Genomic DNA, 21,300 nt, shown 5'->3' on the forward strand with positions numbered 1-21,300 from the left:
CTCGTACAACTAGAGTTGCAGGTTCACGGGGTCATACATGCCAACACAGGTTGACCTATAATTGACAAATGCAGGGTACGAAAGACATAACCAAATTTGCTAGAGTGATTGGTGGAGGTCAGCCCTAGGAGGGAGAGAGGGAGACCATACCAAATTAGGGCTTAAAAGGACCAACATCTTTTTTTTTTCAATTGAGTTTTCTGATTTTGGGATGGCGTCAACCACTTTGAGGTTCGAGAAGAGGTTGGATGGCGCTTACAACTTCAGTCCATGGAAGGAGAGGATAGTGTTGGTTCTCAAGGAGAATAACCTATGGGAGTTTACGAACACCTAGGTTACAACTCCTTTAGACAGTAAAGCTCTGGTAGCCCACGAATTGAAAGATGTGAAGGCCAAACGTTTCATCACAAATGGGGTGAAGGATCATGTGATCCCTCACATATCAGGGAAGAATAGTGCCCATGAGATGTGGATCGCTTTGATGAACCTATATTAATTAGAGTGACAATCAGAATTGGAAAATGGTGTTAAGGGGGAAGCTCAAGAATACCAAGATGATTGAATTAGACTGGCTCATACCTCACTAGGATTTAGCAAGTTCAAAATGTCCTTGGAGTTGTTGGGGTAGCCTTGCCAAATGATGAGTTTGTAAGGACAACCTTGAGTGGGTTCTTTGAACGTTGGGCTACCTTTGTGATAGGTGTTCTAACAAGAAAAAATATACTAGATTGGAATAGACTATGGGATGGCTTCACCTAGAAGGAGGTTAAGGAGAAATCATTGTTTGGAAGACAAGAAAAGAGTGGGGATGATGAGAGTCTTGCTCTTGTCAGTGGGCAACGAGGAGTAAAGGTTCAAGTAGTAGGGGAGAGGAGTCAACCTCACAACCCAAAAAGGAGGATTTGACCAAAGTCATGTGTTTTTATTGTCAAAAGATGGACACTGTGTTTCATAGTGTTCAGAGAGGAAGAAGGGTGGAAAGGGTATGCGACCAACTATAGATGTGTTGGCAAAATCTTAGGAGGAGTTTGCCAGGGAGTTTGAAATTGGTTTTGCACTTATTTCCTACTTTACCTCAGGCACATTACTAGTGGATGCATGGCTACTAGACATTGGAGCCACAAGGCATATGATAGGAGCATAGGAACAATTTGATAGCCTGACTAAGTGGGACTCAAAATTGCATGGGGAGTTTGGTGTTGATACGAAACATGGTATGAAGGGGGTTGGAACAAAGATATTCCATCTTGATCTAGGAGACAAGATGGAAGTGAAAGACATGTTATGGGTGTCGGAACTTAGGTGGAGTTTGCTCTCAGTATCTATGATGTGGAAGAAATGACTCTGTGTAGCATTCAAGGATGGGAAGGTATTGATAAGATCTAGGGGATTTAGCTCCGGTGAGAGAAATGCCATTGGAGTTAGAGAGAGAAACCTATATAGGCTAAAGGGCTAGCCTATTTGAGTGATGGCACAAAGCAGAGCAGTGACAGAGAACAAGGAGCAAGTAGGTATGAAAGTTGAGCAACTTAGAGGGAGTCAACATTCAGGTTCAAGAGGGCGGGTGCAGTGGACAAATTCCTCCAAATTTGTCAAGGTCTCTTGGTATGAGATGACTTTACAAGATGGTTAGGAGCAGGAGGCTTCGAGGAACTTGGCCAAGGAGAGCAAAACTTTGAAGATGTTTCCAAACTAGGTGGTAGGGAAGGCTTCCAGTTCAGAGGGAGCAACCATGGTAGCGAATGCAATTCTAGGGGATAGAAGTACCTCCCTTGCTAAGAGGGAGTGTTGATTTTGTAGCTTGAGTAGGTACTTTTGCACAAGCCTATGTGTCTAGGTGTGTAGAAGTCGCCCAAGTCTCCTTAGACACTTGCTCTAGTGTGAGCAAGTTGCATTTGTAACTTAGCCTAATTATAACTTAGGAAAGCACATAATTATAATATTGTCTTATTGAGCTAAAGTAAACTTAGGAAAATTGAATATTTACTTTAATGGTTATGATTTAATCTTAACCCTTGATCTCTAGTGAGACAAGATCTAATCTCGACTGTCAACCAATTTGGAGATTGGGGTTAGGGATTTAGGTCAATGAAAAGTTATAAAAGCAAGGCTAAAAAGAGGGAGAAGGCATACCATACAACAACACAAGATTGAGAGAGGCATCTCAGCGAGGAATGTGATACTCTAGTGTGCTAAGTCCGAGGAAGGGGGTAGGAAGGAAATCCAGATTAGCCAAGGAGGGCTTGATCAATTGGATCAGATCTAGTTGTTGTATGTATTTCCTTAGTTGGCCATTTTCTTAGGATGGGGGCCCGAGTAAATTCTGAAAGTTAATGAAGAGCTGTGATTGGGTAGAATCTGTTGTGTCATTGTGATTGAGATTGGTACATTTTGCTTCCGCTTAATTTATTGTGTTAATGAACCTAGCTATGCAATTAATTAGTAGATCTATAATCTTCTAGGAATTAAGTGCTTGGTGTTAGGTTTGCAAAAAAACTATCAGGTTTGAAAATTAGAGTACATATTAGGGTTTATAGTTTAATAGATAGACTTAAAAACTTATGAGCTTTATTTTACCGGTCCATAATGTACTGTACCTAATGAATCTATTACATTAATTAAGGCATGCTTCTAAAATGGATGAGTATGAGGCAAAAAAAAAAAATTACAAATGGCACGTGTTCCTGTTGGGTATGTGAAGAGTAGGTTGTCTATGACTATATATTTCAAATATTTCTGCATCTATTCCAAAGCTTCAAGTGTTAAAGATGATTTAGTAATTTGGAATAGAATATGGGCCGTGAATCATGATGCATTGCTTGATAAAGCTCATGTTAGGGTTTCTTAATCATTATAATCATTACAAATCTCTTATTGCTTTTAGAGTCTTGAATCTTGTGTTTTGTAGTTTTTTGTTTCACTGAATTTTCTTAAACTTCTAAACTAAAGGCATAACTTTTGATATTATGGGATTGGATTATGGCCTATTTTATATGATACGAATTCGGTATTTATCCATTCATAGGTAGATTCCAACAAGCCATTCTCTATTGAGATTAAGTTCCATTTTGATTTTTATTATCATTTTCTTTCATGATAAATAATAAATGAGTTGTCTATCTTGTAAACAAATTGACATGGCAATTTGAGTTTAAGTGGGTTGTGGACCATATACTCAAAGCAAAGTAGGATAATGTTAAAGTCAACATTGTATTGTTAGTGCAAGTGGATGTTATTAAGTTGTCTCTAAACTTCTCTACTTTGTGTTGTTTGTGCAAGCTATTAGGGATATTACTAAGTTGTCTGCAAACCTCTCGACTATGCATCTGGAAGCAGGCTTGTAGTTTGTTCGAATGTAAATTTACACATATTGAACATGAACACAACTGTCTGGACAAGTGACTAGAAAACCACAAAGGGAATTTTATAATTAATGAATGAGGGAGTCCCAACTCACCTGTAGCACTCACCCTAACCAAGAAGAAAATAATTCTAAAAACATGCATATGTGCCACATTAAGTCAGAACATGTTTTCGCTTTGGCCCACGCCTTATCTCTTTTCCAAATGCAAAATCGTTTTTAACTCTGAAAATCCCTGTTTTTGTTTGTTTAAAGATTCAAACTGCAAAAGAAAGACATTAATTTTTTTTACCTTTTTGCCAAACTCAGAAACCCTGGCTTATATTGCTCAACACCAATATTAATCTAATACATGTTAAACTCAACACAAGCTGAAATTTTATGGTTCCTCTTCAGTAATGCCTTCTTCTTTGTCATCTTATTTGTGGAGAGAGGTTTTAAATTTTGTATATAATATCAAAACCTCGCTGTTTGGTCACCTTTCTGAAACGGAATTAGAAGCCATCCTGGTTGAGAACATCTGTTTTAGTTCTAACAAGGCATTCCATTTTATGTTCAAACGATTGTGAATCATCCTTGTTTACTAACTGCCTTGTACTTTTCAACTGATTTATGCAAGGATAAAACAGAAGACTGGGAAGTTTAATCATGTACCATTTTCTAATTCTTTTGTAAAACCAGAAAGACCAACCCTTCAATATATAACATGTGTATAAATTTGAGATTCAAAAGTTGCTATAAAAAATTATGCACATGAAATTCTATGAAGTTGTGTTAATGTTTTTTCGTGTTATGGTTTCAAGGACAAAGGCTGAACTGACGGCAGCTGCTGAGGGTGTTACTGAAAGCCTTCGGAGGAGTCGTCAAATGATGATTCAGGTTGTATTGTATAGTATTGCATTATAGTTTTTTTTTGTTTTTTGTTTTAATATTAGTTGAACAGGGTTTGTTGAATAGTGCAATTAATGTTGTCAAAACTAGCTCATAGAAGTTTTTGCAGGAAGTTGAGAGGGGATCTGCTACTCTAACAACATTAGGTAAGTTTCATGAGCTAACTGCTGCTGGCATTTTCTTGATTTAGAATATTCTTACTGATAAATTGTTCCTTGTAATTTGTCAGTTCCAACTTACTAGTTACACTGCTGTAATTGTTTCGAAACAATTTGGATTGGGAGGATTGTTTGCATCAAGTGATGTTTGGGGTACACTAAGGATACACTAGCATGCAAATTTACAGTAGAATTTTCTCCTCTTCATGAATTTCGGATTATATAGGCAAATTTGGAATCACTAAACATCTGAATATACCCTCATTTATATCTTGTTTGGGATTGACATCAATTCCCTCCTTTTGGGTCTGTTATCATTTAAGTAAATTTCTGGTTTCTTAATGATATATGCAGTGTGCACACAAACAACAAAGAGACCACTTGTACAAATATATTTTTGTTTCTTTATGATGCATGCACAAAAACACAACAATGAGAGTGCTTGCACAAATAAGATGGAATGCTAGAGAGAAATGCCAAACTGTACATTCTATATGTTATTAGATTTTTATAGTGGTACATAGGATCAAAATATTGAATGGAGTCAACCAATGGAGTGATTGATGGAGGAATTATTGGGATGATTGATTGAGTGGTACTGGTATGTGGAGTAATTGGTGGGTGTTTGTCTCCTAAGCATAGGGATTGAAGCTAGAAGTTTATATAAACACTATGACACATTGCGACTTAGCACTTTTTTTATTTTTTAAACCGGAACAAGAATTTCTGGGGAATTGGTAACTTCAAAAGACTGGCTGCCAGTATCACATCAGGTACGATTATTTTATAAATGCCACAAATTGGCCAGTTACAACATGTCTTTGAAGACTTGAACCCACGCAACTGGGGAAATGAATTGTTCACCAAACCACTCAAGCTAAGATCCTTTGACACGACTTACCACTTGTTACTTACTGTTACCACCATTTTTTTGACTAGAAGAATTGACAATTGGGTCGGGTTCGTACTTGTTTGACACGGGCGATTCCAACTATAACCCCTAGGTGTAACCTGTTGATCTTTCAAGGATCTTCTAATCTGATAATTACTTCTTATGATTTCTTATATTAATTGTTCTTGCATTCACATTCATCATAAAGCAATTATGCAAAAGATCTCAATAGTGGAAACAAAATGCCAGTAGGATCATAAAGAGACAACCAAACAAGAAACACAAGAATTTTACCCTGGGAAAACCCACTTGGGGGAAAAACCCAACAACTTTGTTTCTAGAGAAATTATTCAGTTCATCAAGAAATACATGTAATTCTTCTAGTCAAAACAAGAGCAAACTGACCAGCAATATTCCCAAGTCAGAGTTGGTCAATCTGCCCACAAGACAAGATAAGATGCTGCCTGAATATTTGGTCAAGATTAGTCAAACAAGCCGAAATTCGGACCTGATCCTTCCACAAAAAAACTCAAACTATTCCCAATGAAGTAAAACAATGCAAAAAAACGCATATGGATTTCAAGGAATGAATTGATTAATTTACAATTAGCAATGAAGCTCAATAAATAGCACAACTATATTTACAGAAACAACAAGTTTCTACTAAGAAAATAGAAACAACAAGTTTCTACTTAAGAAAATGGAAACAACAAGTTTCTAATAAGAAACTGCTAAATAAGATCACAGATGAGCAATAAACACTAAAATAGCATTATTCTAATACCCTCCCTTAATGCTCAATCTATTTACAACACCTATAGACCCTCTGAATTTTACAAACTTATCAGGACCAAGGGGCTTGGTGAAGATGTCTGCTGGCTGTTCTGTGGTGGGAACATACAACAACTGAATGGATCCGTCTTCAACAAGCTGTCGAATGTAGTTGCAATGGGTTTCCACATGCTTTGTTCGTTCATGGAAGAGTGGATTCTTGGCAAGTTTGAGCACTCCTTGATTATCACAGAACAAGGGAGTAGGACCTGCGTGGGAAACATGCATATCCGCAAGCATACGTTGAAGCCAAACTGCCTCACAAGATGCCTTAACTGCTCCCTGATACTCTGCTTCTGTCAAGGAGAAAGCCACTGCCTGCTGCTTCTTACTAGTCCATGTGACAACACTGGATCCCAGACTAAACACATACCCAGCTGTAGATTTACGGTCATCAACCGAACCAGCCTAGTTGAAATCTGTGTAACCACTGAGTGTAGGATTTGAACTCCGAGTGTACAGAAGTCCATAATCAGGAGTGCCACTCACATAATGTAGCACACACTTTGCTGCTATCCAATGATCAGCCTTAGGAGTTGACATGAAGCGGGAAATATAGCTTACTGCAAAACTGATATCAGGTCTAGTGGCAGTAAGGTAGATGAAGCTGCCCACTAATTGCCTGAATAAAGTTTCATCCACAAGTGGTGAGGATGACTGAGCTGAAAGTTTGAGCCCTGGTTCCATAGGAGTCGTGGCAGGTTTGCAATCTTGCGTTCTGAACCTGTCCACAAGATTCCTGGCATACTTGGACTGAGAGAGAAAGATGTTATGCTCAGTCTGCCAGACTTCAACCCCCAAACAGTAATGAAGAAGTCCCAAATCTGTCATATCAAAAGTGCTGCACAAATCCTGTTTGATCCCATGGATCAAATGTGCTGAACTGCCAGTAATGATAAGGTCATCCACATAGACAACCACAAACAAAATATCATCACCAGTATGTTTGATATACAAGTTTGCATCAGATGGACTCCGCTGAAAACCATGATCTGTTAGGTACTTATCAATTTTCATGTACCAAGCTCGAGGGGCTTGTTTCAGACCATAGAGTGCTTTGACTAATCTACAAACTTTCTGTTCTTGACTAGCAACCTTGAATCCTGGAGGCTGCGTCATGTAGACTTCTTCCTGTAAGTCACCATTCAGAAAAGCACTCTTTACATCCATCTGATGGACTTTCCAACTGAACTGAGCTGCGAAGGCAAGGACAAGCCGTATGGTACTCATCTTGGCTGTAGGAGCAAAAGTCTCCTCATACTCTATGCCTTCCTTCTGTGAGAACCCTCGAGCAACAAGACGAGCCTTATACTTGTCTAAGGTTCCGTCAACTTTGTATTTCACTTTATACACCCATTTGCAGCTAATGGGCTTCTTCCCCGTAGGAAGATCAGGAAGGGTCCAAGTGTGATTCTTTTGAAGACTCTGGAATTCAGTGTCCATAGCTTGTTCCCACTCAGGTACACCCTTAGCCTCTGAATAGGTTTGAGGCTCAAAAACACTGTGTAGGTTAGCCATAAGAGCAAAATTAACTGTAGGCTGCTGTTTGCTCTTATTTCTGGAAGTTCTACCTTCAAGGAGCTCATTATCCCGGAGATCACCAATAGTTTTAGCCCACCATTTAGGCCAAAGAGTAGAAGAACCAATATCTGGAGTAGGTGGAGGAGGCTCAGGAACAACAGGTGCAGCGAGCGGAGGATTATTTTCCGAAGGTAACTCAGGGAGTGTATCATCAAATGCTGACGCTGCATCATCCCTCCCATCAGGGGGACCTAACGGAAGAACACTATGAGGCTAATCCTCAGAACACTGCTTAGAAGGAGGAGACTGAAAGAACCCTCTGTCTTCATCAAATACTACGTCCCGACTGAAGCTAAGACGACTAGTGTCTATATCTATCAGCCTATAGGCCTTGTGGTGATCACTGTACCCTGTCATCATGAGCTTCTGGCTTTTGGAATCCAACCTAGAGCGCTTAGAAGCTGGAATCCAAACATATGCAACCGAGCCAAACACTTTGAGGTGGCTGATCTTAGGCTAATGGCCAGACCAAACCTCTTCTGGAGTCTTCCCCTTAACAGCCTGAGTAGGTGATCGGTTAAGAAGATAGACATCAGTAAACACTGCTTCAGCCCAAAATTTGTTCGGAACACTCCTGTGCTGTAACATGGAATGAGCCATTTCAACAACCGTACGGTTGTGACGTTCGACAACACTGTTCTGCTGAGGAGTGTAGGGTGTAGTTAACTGGTGTTTGACACCATGGGTATCACAGAAGTTGGATAAAGTAGAAGAACAAAATTCCCCCCCGTTATCTGTCCTAAGAGTTATGATGTTACAGCCACTCTTTTTCAACTAAGGACTTAAACTTCTAAAAGATACTAAATACATCAGATTTATGTTTTAGAAAGTACACCCACATCTTTCTACTGAAATCATCTACAATAAGCAAAAAATATTTGCAACCAGTAATAGAAGATGTATTCATAGGACAACAAATATCAGCATGAATTAACTGGAGTACCTTAGATGTGCGCCAAGATTCTCCATCCTTGAATGAAGACCGATGTTGCTTGCCAGCTTGACAGGCGCCGCACACTCCCAATTGTGGAGTCTGAATATCAGGTAACCCTGACACAAGTCCCTCCCGAGAGAGCTGAGAGAGATATTGAATGTTTAGATGCCCATATCGCTAATGCCACAGAGTGTTGATGGGAGAAACACGAGCTGCTAGAGCCACTTCTGGAGAATCACCAGTGTCAAGAAGCTTGTATAGACCATGATCCTCTAGGCCAACAACAGGTGTAAGACGAGTCTCCCTATCAATAATGGAGCACTTGTGCGCACTGAACACTACATCAAGCTGAGGAGAGTTCCTCATAATCTGGCTGACATACAGTAGATTAATTTCCATACCAGGAACATAGTACACATTCAGGAAGATGAGTGTGCGCCCACCAGACTGGATCTGAAATGTACCTCTGCCAACCATTGTGTACTCTTCACCTACGCCGATTACCACAGAATCACTGAAAGGTGAGAAGTCAATAAACCAGTCACACCTGTGAGAAAAATGATGTGATGCACCAGAGTCAATGTACCAAGCAGAAGACGGGGCATGATCTGAGGACCTCTTAGCCATAAAGGCGTAAAAGGCAGATTCCTTCTGCTTGGAATGTTCTGCAACATTCGCTTTCTGATGAGACCCTCCCTGCTTCTTCTGTTCAGAAGCAATCCTTTGTCGGCAATCTTTCTTCATGTGGCCGAACTTGTGACAGTGATTACACTGCACATTTTTCTTTTTAGCAGGATCATAAGGCTAAGAAGAACCTTTATGCTGAAAGGACTGATATTTGGCAGCAAAAGCATTTTTTGAGGAGGCTGATGAAGCACCACTACCAAACTATTGTTTCCAACGATCTTGCTGCAGGAGTTTGGTGCATAATTTTGGAAACTTCAGATCAACATTAGTGGAGGTAATGTTGAGTGTTTCTATGAAGTGCTCATAAGGTTTAGATAGACTTTTCAGAGTGATGAATACTATATCTTCTTCCTCCATGGTCCGATCAATGGCTTCGAGCTGATCCCGAATGTCTTTAATCTTGTTAAGATGTTCCTATTAAGACATACGTTTGTCCATCATGATGGAGAACAACTAATTCTTTAGAAAGAAAGCTCTGCTCTTGTTGGATGTCTCGTGCAATTCATTCAAATGTTGCCAGATTTCGGTAGCTATCTTGCCGGAAGGAATCTGTGGTAACTGATCATCAGTCGCAGAGAGTTTGAGAAGCATAACAACCTCTCGATTTCGATCATCAAACTTATCTTGATCGGCACTAGCTGTACCAGGACGGAGCTCTTTGCCCAAAACGAGCTGGTCAAGACGCCTATATTAAAAAATGGTCAACATTCTCTGTTTCCAGATGTTATAATTGGTGCCATTAAAGCGCTGATTTCCTTCCAACATCAGATTGGTTAGCAAGGCCATCCGCACATTTCCCAAAACACAGAAAACAACAAAGGAGTCTGGCACGGATTTCAATGCAGATGCCGGTTGATCCAGACAAAATCTGACAGGTGCTAGAAACAAAATTCAAATCTGTTGACTCGAAAATCGAGGCATGGAAAACGATGCACCCAGAAAATTTTGACGGCTACCTAGTTGAGATATCACAAAACCCACATCAAATCTGTAATCGGAAATTTTTTTCGACAAATGAAACAGGTAAAATACCTTGGTCGAAAAAAAAAACGAGCCACAAAAAAATCACCGCAGATCGAATCCTGTTCAATAAACCCTGGAAAACGTGAAAGCTCAGTTGAATATGAAATGAGTCTTGGACATCGTTGCAGCCAGATCTTTACAAAGGACAGCACAAATTCTATGCTTCGACCTCTAATTTAATCTCCAAGAAGGATTTGCGCAGAAAGCCCGCAAAACGCAATTTCAAGGATTCAATTCTGAAAAAATTCACAGTGTCCAGGATTACTAATGAAGATGCATGTTCTGACAATAAAACAACAGAGCCACCGCAGATTGAAGAACTAAATGGCAATCCGAGCAGAAGGTCCGAGCTTAGAACGATATTTAAAGGCTCAAATTGAAGTCCTCGAGCTCCTTCGTTGATCTTTTCCGTAGGCTGCAAGCTTCGTCCTGACGAGACAGTGGAAGCCTCACCACGAAAAGCCAAATATTAGTGATTTTTTATACAAAAGATAACGGCGAATGGATTCGAAACGCATGCAATACATTCCGTGGAGGCAAGAATACAAGTCTGGAGGTCAAATAAGCCCCCGGGAAACACACTTCAGAGTTAATATGTGTTTACGCAAACCAAGCAAAGTAATGTTCAGAAAAATATCCTCAGAGAACGAAATTGTGAACCAAAATACGTCATCTCAAAGGGTGGAAAGAAAGGAACGCGCTCCCTGGTAAGATTCGAGCCTCCGACGATCTGTTGTGAATGATTTAAAGCTCTCCGTAGTCCATGAATAAAGATGGAAAACAAAAACACATAGAATAGTCTTCTACGCCCCCTCCCCCTCCGTTGATCGTGCGGGCTGCAGTGAGGAACAACGCGGCGTACCTGCTGGGGAAGACCCTAACTTCGAAGGTCCCTGCGGACCAGAGGAATATCGCCCGCCTCAACCTTGATTATCGCAGAGGAGAAAGAACGTCGACGCGGAAGACCACGACAGAGCAGAGGGCGTTCAGAGCCACAGAAAGGTGTATCAGTGGCTAAAAAGAATTCGGGATGAAGTTGTAGCAGGATAGGGAAAATTTTCAAACAATGAAAAATTTCGAAAAAAGATAACTTAGCTCTGATACCATAAAACAGTGCGAAAACACGCATATGGATTTCAAGGAATGAAATGATTAATTTACAATGATCAATGAAGCTCAATAAATAGTACAACTGTATTTATAAAAACAACAAGTTTCTACTAAGAAAATAGAAACAAGAAGTTTCTACTTAAGAAAATAGAAACAAGAAGTTTCTAATAAGAAACTGCTAAATAAGATCACAAATGAGCATTAAACACTAAAATAGCATTATTCTAATATGAAGATGCCTAGAAAAATATCGACCTGTCTATCACATGTGTGAGGTCAAATAGAGAGAGAGAGAGAGCTTGGTCTTCTTCTAGTCAACTGTTGGGTATGTGTTATATTCTTTCCATGACTAGACCCATGCACGGACCTAAGGATGGGGGGTAGACCCAAAGTAGGTGGGCGGACCTACCCATGGTTTTGTGTATGGGTTTTGCACATGGTTTTGGGCATGATGGTTTTCTGCCCATTGTATTTTGTAGATCTGGTCGAGGGAACTATGGTTATGTTCTAATCCAGAGTTAATGGATTGGGGTTTATGAATGCTTCGACATGTATATATATATGTATTGTAACATTGAAAGAAATATAATGAAAAATCAATCTGGTTTCTCGGTTTTGGGATCGAGGGGAAAATCTCTATATATATTTGTTTTTTGTTCTCGCCATTGTTTATTTTTTCTGTTTGAAGAATTCGTTTGTAAGTAATTTCTGTACAGGGTTAAAACCTACATCAACTTTGACCTTCCTTTTTCCTTGTCTCCTTCGCATGGATGAGCAGAAGATACTTGTGTGTGAGATCTGAATTGGCCAAGAGGAGGAAGTCGAATGGCATATAAATAGTCATCTTGGGAGGCTGAATTGGTGTGACCTTTCATTGGGGCCGACTTGGAGTTGACCTTACATTCAGAGGAAAAAATTCAATATTTAAAAATATTTAAAATTCCCTCTTTTTGAAGTCGACATGAAGAACATGTCTTACATATATTTGGAGGGCTAAAATATCAATTATGAAGACCGACCATAACTATAAAGACACATGAGTCTACGCATGGGGGATTTAAACAAAGGACCTCATCACTCACATAACTTTCATACCACAATCTTGCCAAATGAGCTATCCCTCGGGGGCCACTTTTACCACCATTTTAACAAGGGTACTTGTTGATTTTTTTTTGCAGCATTACCTCCCTTAGTGATGCAGGGTAGGTTGAGGATATTGTTGTTTTTGGGCATCTTGGAAACTTGATCCAATGTAGCCAAATTTGATTTCCAAGGACAAAGCTTTGATTTCACTCTTTGCTCATGCATTGGCAACTCCTACAACTTCTTGGTGGTTTGGTTTGGTGCAGAACAAAAGGTTCGAGTATTCTATTTTCTCAGGTATGGTATGGATGTGGCGCAAGATGTAATTGAGTTGCATTCTAAAGGGATCTTGGCTTTAATCTCAAACCTTTTAATTTCTTGCTTGATGAACATAATGTAGCAGTTATAGGAGACTTTGCCATACCAATATTGCTACAGGGGATCCCATTGTCAAGTTCTGATTTGGCATTAAGATTGGGCACACCAAGTTACATGACACTTGAATAATGGGGGGTGGATGTTAGAGGTCCAGTTTCATATGAAACAAATTGTTGGGGATTTGGCTGTAGCATTTATAGAAATGCTCAGAGGAGTTAGACCTTGGTATGGGAAATCGTCAGATGAAATTTATAGTGCAATTGCTCTTAGGCATGAAAAGGCAGAAATTCCAAATGGATTACCTTGTGTTGTTGACAGTGTCATATAAAGATGCTTTGATTTTTTTGGAAACGCCGCTCATTTGTTGATATACCCTTTGTATTTCAAAACCCACATCAAATCTTTGGAGACAATGGTTGGGTTTGTGTTTGAGACAAGACTGAAGCAAATGATGTTTTGAAATGAAATTGGTTGTTTTTGAAGTATCAACTTCAAGTTGGGGATTATGGGCAGTCAAGAAAAGTTTTAACTTTGAACAAGATAAAGAATACTGTTATGAATTTAAATTTATAACATTTAATTAAAATATTAAAATATTATTTAAATAAATAAATAATTAATTAGTTAAATGAAGAGACATTAGTCCCCAAAGGACATGTATCTTCGATTAGGCATGGCCAGTCAACTCCTATTAAAGGAGCATTGCCTTAGCCTTGTAATCATCATTCGAATTTTATCAATTAATCTATATATATATATATATATATATATTACATTCAGAATTCATCTGGTGTATTTTAACAGTCAAACAACAATTTAGAAATTTATTTCTAACAGATGAAGAAACTTATTCACAAAGGGGCACCAACATTTGTCGCACAATGTCAGCAGTTGGAGTTATTATCGATAGAAGGGACTCATCAACCATAAGAAATTTCATCCTTGATTCAGAAATATGAGAAGGTTTTCCAAGATCTACCAATGAAGTTACCCCCTAAGAGGCAAATTGAACACATTATCGAAGTCAAACCAGACTCAACACCAATAAATGTTAAGCCATATCATTATCCCAATCACCACAAGACGGAAATAGAACACTTAATACAAGACCTACTGAAGCATGGAATCATTACGAAGAGTAGAAGTCCATACGCTGCACCCATAGTATTGGTTAGAAAGAAGGATGGATCCTTCCGATTATGTATAGACTACTGAGGTTTAAACAAAATCACTATTAAACATAAGTTTCTGATTTCGTTCATTGATGAAATGCTAGATGAACTACACGGTGCAAAATACTTTTCCAAATTAGATCTAAGATCAGGCTATTACGAAATACAAGTAAGGTTAGAAGATGTCGAAAAGACATCATTTAGGACTCATGAAGGGCATTATGAGTTCAAGGTCATGCCATTTGGATTAACAAATGCGCCAGCCACCTTCCAAGCAACCATGAATGAACTCTTTCACCCTTATCTAGGAAGTTTGTATTAGTTTTCTTCGATGATATTTTGTTCTACAGTAAGACGTGGAAAGAACATCTCAAGCATCTGGAAGAAGTATTGTCTGTATTGGAGAAGAACCAGTTTTATGCCAAGCTATCAAAGTGTACATTTGGGCAAAAGGAAGTTGAATACCTAGGACATGTGATATCCAGGGAAGGAGTCCAAGTGGATCCCAACAAAATCAAGGCAATCAAAGAATGGCCCAAACCCAAGAACGTATCCAAGCTTAAGAGGATTTTTAGGTTTAACAGGGTATTACAAAAGATTTATAAAAAAATATGCACCTCTGACAGAACCCTTGATCAATTTGTTAAAGAAGAATGCTTTTCAGTGGAATGACCAAGCAGACAGGTGTTTTGAGAAATTAAAGGAAGTAATTTCAACCACACCAGTACTAACAACTCCTGACTTCTCAAAACCGTTCGTAGTCGAATGTGATGCTTCTGGGTTCGGAATTGGAGCTGTATTAATGCAGGACAACCACCCTATAACATTTGAGAGAAAGAAACTTAATAAACGAGAAAGCTTAAAATCAACATACCAAAAGGAGATGCTCACCATCATACACGCTTTGACGAAGTGGCACCAATATTTGCTTGGAAGTAAATTTTCAATCCGAACCGACCACAATAGTCTTCAGTTCTTACTTCAGCAAAAGACATTATCAACAGAACAACAAAAGTGGATGGAGAAGTTGTCAGCCTTCAACTTAGAAATATTACACAAGAAAGGATAGGAGAATGTTGTAGCTGATGCACTCTCACGTAAGGATGACGACCACATAACATGTGCCACCATGATAGTTGTTCCAGAATGGTTGGACAAAATACGAACCGAATATGCCAAGGATAAGGATTGTGACTCCATGATTAACAATATCAGTCAGTATACCAACTTCGACTGGAAAAATGACATCTTATGGTACAAGGGTAGAATTTACTTAACACCCGCATCCAAATTTAAGGTGAAAATACTAAAACAATCTCACAATTTGCCAGCAACCGGACATGTCGGATTCTACAAGACTTACTACAACATCCGACAGTCATTCTATTGGAAGGGTATGAGCAAGGAAATTCAGAAATATGTTGCAAAATGTGATATCTGCCAAAGAAACAAGAGCAAAAATGTTCCAACTCTAAGATTGCTACACTCATTACACATTACAAATCAGAAGTGGGAGGAGATTTCGATGGACTTTATTGAAGGACTACTTGCATCTGACGGAAAGGATAAAATATTTGTAGTAGTTGATAGGCTCACTAAATATGCCCACTTTATGGCTATTAAAAAGATTGACACAACTAGACAAATCAATGATGTGTTTTGTAAAAATATTTACAAACTACACGGGTTTCCTAAGGTCATCGTTAGCGATAGAGATGTAAGGTTTAAGGGAACATTTTGGAAGAAATTCTGCCACCAAGCAGGAATATCCCTCAACATGAGTTCGGTCTATCACCCCCAAAGAGATGGGCAAAACGAAATCGTTAATAAATGCTTGGAAACATATCTTCGTTGTTTCATTATAGATATAAACAAAACAGATGGACCTAGTGGCTACACTTGGTAGAATGGTGGTATAATACCACGTACCACATGTTAGCTAAGATGACACCCTTCCAAGCCTTATATGGTTACGAGCCACCTAGGTGGAAAGACTTTGCACTCCTTGATTCTAGGGTACCAACAGTTAAAGACCACCTAGGAGAAAGTCAAAGGATCATCAACTTACTAAAAGAAAATCTAACCATGGCTCATAATAGAATGAAACAACAAGCCGACCAACACCGCTCTGAAAGAGAGTTCGAGGAGGGAGATTGGGTCTTTGTTAGACTCCAACCTTATAAGCAACTATCACTAAAACAACAAGGGAAGAATAAATTATCACCTAAATATTATGGGCCGTATCAGATAATCAAAAAAATAAGTAGCGTAGCTTATGGCTTAAAGTTACCTGATAATTGTTGAATCCATAATACCTTTCATGTATCAAGTCTCAAGAGAGTATTAGGGCAAAACCAAATAGCACAAACATAAATACCAGAGACCAATGAAGAAGGAAGAATAGTCCTCGAACCTGAAGGTATACTCGCTACCCGAGAAAAGGTTTTACGGTCCAAGACAATAAAGGAATACCTCATCAAATGGAAGAGGTTACCAGAGGAAGACTCGTCTTGGGAATCATAACATTTTCTTCATCAACACCCAGACCTACCTATGCTTTGAGGACAAAGCATCTTAAGGGGAAGGCAATGTTATGAATTTAAATTTATAACATTTAATTAAAATATGAAAATAATATTTAAATAAATAAATAACTAATTATAATCAATTAATTAAGAGACATTAGTCCCCAAAGGACATGTCTCTCTGATTAGTCATGGCCAGTCAACTCCTATTAAAGGAGCACTGCCTCAGCCTTGTAATCATCATTCAAATTTTATCAATTAATATATTTATTACATTCAGAATTCATCTGGTGTATTTTAACAGTCAAACAACAATTTATAAATTTATTTCTAACAAATACGAGTGTTGTGGGGGGAATAGTAGGTGGAATTAGTACTGATATGTATGTGTTTATTGTAGTAAAACTTCAAATATATAAGAGATAATCCACCATGAAAATTTGCAATATAATCCCAAAACACCAAAGATACCGAAGACATTCACCATGAAATACACCAAGAATATAGAGAGAAGAACCCTTAAGGTAGGGTAACACCACCAAATACTCCTTATGGAAGGAATCACCGCACAAGCATGCATGCTACTTGAGAATAAAACTCAACTTCCCTCTAATACAATGATACTCATGTGTATTTCTACTTTCTCATGAGTATTCCTAAGGGTATTATGGCAAACACCCCTTATTATATTATTTCCTTTTAATTACAAAGTGGGTCCATTCCATTATTATGGCCACATTGCATTCATTATTTCGTTGGGTGCCTTCCTAGGTACCCCATATTATCCTTCCTAGATACATTACTTTCCATCCCTCTTGGCATGTTTCATCCTCAAAACATGGGAAAAGGCCATATAATATGACCTATTGAGCAATGCATGTAATATCCCTTAGTATCAAAATGTTCTTTTCAATTGTTTGCAAATGGAAGCAATATCGAATACAATAAACAATGTAACCAACATTTAATTCCACCAACCACTCATGTTTATTAAGCCAATCCATAGTACATAATGGGTTATAAACCCACAATCCTTCCAAATTCCATGCTGCAATTTAAATTGACAACAATTGCTAAATTATCATCCAACCCTATTATCGTAATACGCTTAGCCTGACCTTGCACCAACCTTAGTTATTCCCTGCCACTTTGCTGCCTCTGTCTAACAAGCCAAACTTTGTTTGCCCCCATTCATGCCACAAACCCGCACAAAGGTGATCCAACCCTCTATCTATCCCCAGTTTCCATACATTGCCATAAAACTCCATGGAAGGATACGGGGGTGATGTCACTGTTCTTGAATCAACCCACATTGCCCAGACTGACCCTTGCTGCCTAGATCGAATCTCAGGAGGGTTGGGCAGCTGTAATAGGTAGGCTCGTAGCTCTCAACAAGACTTTGAATTGTCCCTAAGTGTGAGTCGCTACCATCAAGGATCCTTTTGAGGTAGCCGTTGCCACAATAGGGCCTCCAATCTCCAATGTTGCCACAGTTCGTGCCACAGATTAGGGTGTTGCCATTGAATTGTTGTAGACAGTATTGTGGAGGTAAACCACTGTCACAAATGGGCCTCGAAACCCCTCTGTTGCCATAGGTAAGTGCTTGAGGATGGGCCACTAAGTTAGATGATAATTTGTTGCTCAAACAATGCCAACCACCCTCCATGCCATATCAATTAACCCTTCAGAAACCCTACGCTGCATCAGGAAATGTCGTCTGCCGCCCAATAGTGCCTCAGGTGAATGCGTTGCCATAGAAGATCACATCTAAATGGGCCACAACCTCAGGGAGAAAGAATTAGGGGTATTTTGCTGCCCATTAGTGCCCTGGAACCATAGAAAAACATCTCTGTCGCCTCAGAGATACTTTGCTGCTCAAACAATCACTCATAATCCTTGCTGTCCCACACTTGCTGCCTTAGAATCTTTATTGCCACAAAATAGATGAGTGTTTCCTTAGAAATTTTGCTACATAGAGTAGAGAGAAGGGATTGGCTAAGGTGGAATGTTTCACCATTGAAACCAATTAGAAATAAAGAGGGTCTTAAAATCCTCAAAGAGCCTCAGCTCAAAAATCAGAGAGATCCATAATCCATGATGATGAAAATGATTATCCTCTCTCCTTTTTATAGATTCTCTTTGGGGTCTTCCCTCCTAATTTGAATTTGAGTGGCTAACAATTTTCCCTCCATTTACCCCAAATTTGGCTTTTAGTACAAGTTTCCCTCCATCTACCTGAAATTATCTAATGTTACCCCAATAACATCAAATAACGGGTTTCCTCCTTTACAAAAGACTATAGCCTACGGGGTTACATAGGCTACTTCGTCCTCCTTGGGCCATTTAATTAGAAGAGGACATTACATTCCCCCTTCCTGATAATGCTTTTCCTCAAGGAATTGCACGTTCAAGTATTGCAAGATTTGTTGTTGCACATATATAGCCCACTTTAAAATCTCACGAATATTTTTGAAGGCTTCATTCACTGCGCTGCGATCTCGAGCCTTCATTTTGATGAGCCCCAAAAATGGATAATTATTTGGGCTCATTCAACCTCCTAATTCGACTTAATCCACCATTCTCATTAGTTTATTGCATGTTTTTTATTATATTTATGCTAATAGAGTGAATTGGGTTAGTCATTATGCCAACAAGTCTAATGTGTGCTTTGTGTAGCCTTTTTGGTCAATTTGGAGACAAAATTGGAGGTTTTAATGAGCACTTGGCAGCCAAATTCGTGGGAGAACAAGGGAGAGGATTTGAAGGAAGGTGTTCCCTTCATTTATGGGCCCTTACCTCGAATTCTCCACCATCAGCTCGGAGTTCAAGGGCCACCAAATCAATTAGCACAAGGGCAGCCAAGCAAGTCAAGTAGGACTGCTGTTAACTACAAGTTTTGGGTAGCCGAGTCCCTAAAGTTTAGGAGGACTATTAGGCTCGTCAATTTGTATAAATAAGAAGGCTTAGGGCCTCATTTGGGTTAGCTAGTGGTTAGTCATTTTGTAGCCAGTAGTTAGTCACTTTATAGTCATTTTGTATTCATTTTGTAGTTCGATTTTTAGGCAGTAGATTAGCTTTGCTTTCAGCACATTTTCAAGTTCTCCTTGTGGACATTTTTTGGAATGTAACATTTCTTTTGATCAATAAAGATGAATCCAGCTTTGCACCAGCTCTAAATCTCTCTTAGGAGGCTGTAGCTCTTGGGGTTGGGCCCATCTCAAGTGCCCAGTACCTCCTTTGTTTATCTTTATGTGTTTTTGCTGCATTCTTAGAATAAAATCTGCTATTTAGATTTAAATCTTTCTTTGTTATTTAGATTTCTTTTGATGGTTAAAGTAGCTTTTCATGTTTAGAATAGATTGGTAGGATAATAACAGGAAAAAGGCTCCAAAAAAGGGTCAGCAAACACTTTTGGTTTCACCTCTTCCTTATTGGATCAGGGGCTGGAGTTGAAGTAACCGTGCTGTCCCAAACAAAAACACTAGTTTGCTTTACCATGCAATCCTTAGTGTGTTGTTTTCATTTGCAGAGGTTGGTTACATGTTCAGATCTTTGAATGCTTCATTTCATAGTTAATATACATGGTTTCCTTGCAAATAAAGCTGCTGTCCATTCTCGTTACTGTTAGCCAGATCATATTAGGGTAGCATAACTAGATCTTTGTTTTCTTGCATGTCTTTGTTGGTTCAGTTGGAAACACAAATTGCAGAGCACCTGTACCACTTCTCTATCTGCCCAGACTCCCTCAAACCCATCCTCTCCATCTCCTAACTTGGTTTCTTGCCTCACGTTGCCATATTGCCCTCATAACCCTACCTTTTTTTGCAGCATTAGTCCAGTCTTCTTAGAACAAGTCCAGCCATCTACACCTTCTCCTCAACTCCATCCTCCAAGTCTTGAACTCCCCTACACCCCTATTTCACCTCCATACTCATTCCTCCACCTTTTTCCCTCCATCCATGCTCCAAAATTCCATTTCTAAACATCCTGTAGAAAAATTACAGAACATCCTGTAGAAATCCCATAACATCTTGTAGAACCCCTGCAGACTTCCTGTAGAAGCTCACGAATGAGGTTTCTTGATAGCCAAACTCTGTGAAACTCTCTGGAAGGGTGCTAGGGACCCCTTAGGCCCTCTCTGTACCTTCCCAACCTTTTCCAAGCATTTCTCCTCCTTGATCCACCTCTGCACAGTAAAAAGCTAGTTAAAAGCACATGCATGATAATTCTAATAACTGATTCAAAAATACAAAAAGATGTTTTCTTCAGGTAGAGGTAGTCTAGACACATGTATTTTACCTTCATAGAAGTAACGGCATCTCTTTTAGTAGTTTGCATTCTCATCTTTGCATCAGTAGGACTAGCTGGTAGAATTAGGGTTTGTTAGGGTTTGCGTTACTTTTTGGCTTTCAGTTTCTTTCCACAAGTAGATTAGCTTCCTTTGAGTTAGCTTTCATCCATCAGTTAAAAAGCTTCTTCTAAGAGCTCATAGAAGTTGGCTTAAGCCCATAGCGGACTTGTGCCAGCTGACCAAGTGACAACTGCGGCAAGAGCTAGTACTTGTGCATACATCACCGTCGCTTCCAAGTTTGTTACGAACTACCAGGTTGATAAAATTAAAGAAGGGAGTTCCAGGAGTTGCAGCATTATTGCTGCAATACTGGGGCCCACCAC

General features: G+C 39.2%; 1 protein-coding gene across 1 annotated transcript in view; it reads left to right on the forward strand.

Moving 5' to 3' along the window:
- The window catches only part of ATSEC20 (Sec20 family protein), a 159,397-nt gene that overhangs the window by 98,919 nt on the left and 39,178 nt on the right, over nucleotides 1-21,300 (forward strand). Inside the window, exons 4-5 of the mRNA XM_089386314.1 lie at nucleotides 4,165-4,240; nucleotides 4,362-4,398. Of these exons, the coding sequence (XP_089242440.1) occupies nucleotides 4,165-4,240; nucleotides 4,362-4,398 (113 nt within the window). The remainder of the gene's footprint in view (nucleotides 1-4,164; nucleotides 4,241-4,361; nucleotides 4,399-21,300) is intronic.

Source organism: Pinus tabuliformis, chromosome Q, assembly GCF_031772625.1.
Source record: "Pinus tabuliformis cultivar Carrire ecotype Pingquan chromosome Q, CPIR1, whole genome shotgun sequence".
NCBI lineage: Eukaryota > Viridiplantae > Streptophyta > Pinopsida > Pinales > Pinaceae > Pinus > Pinus tabuliformis.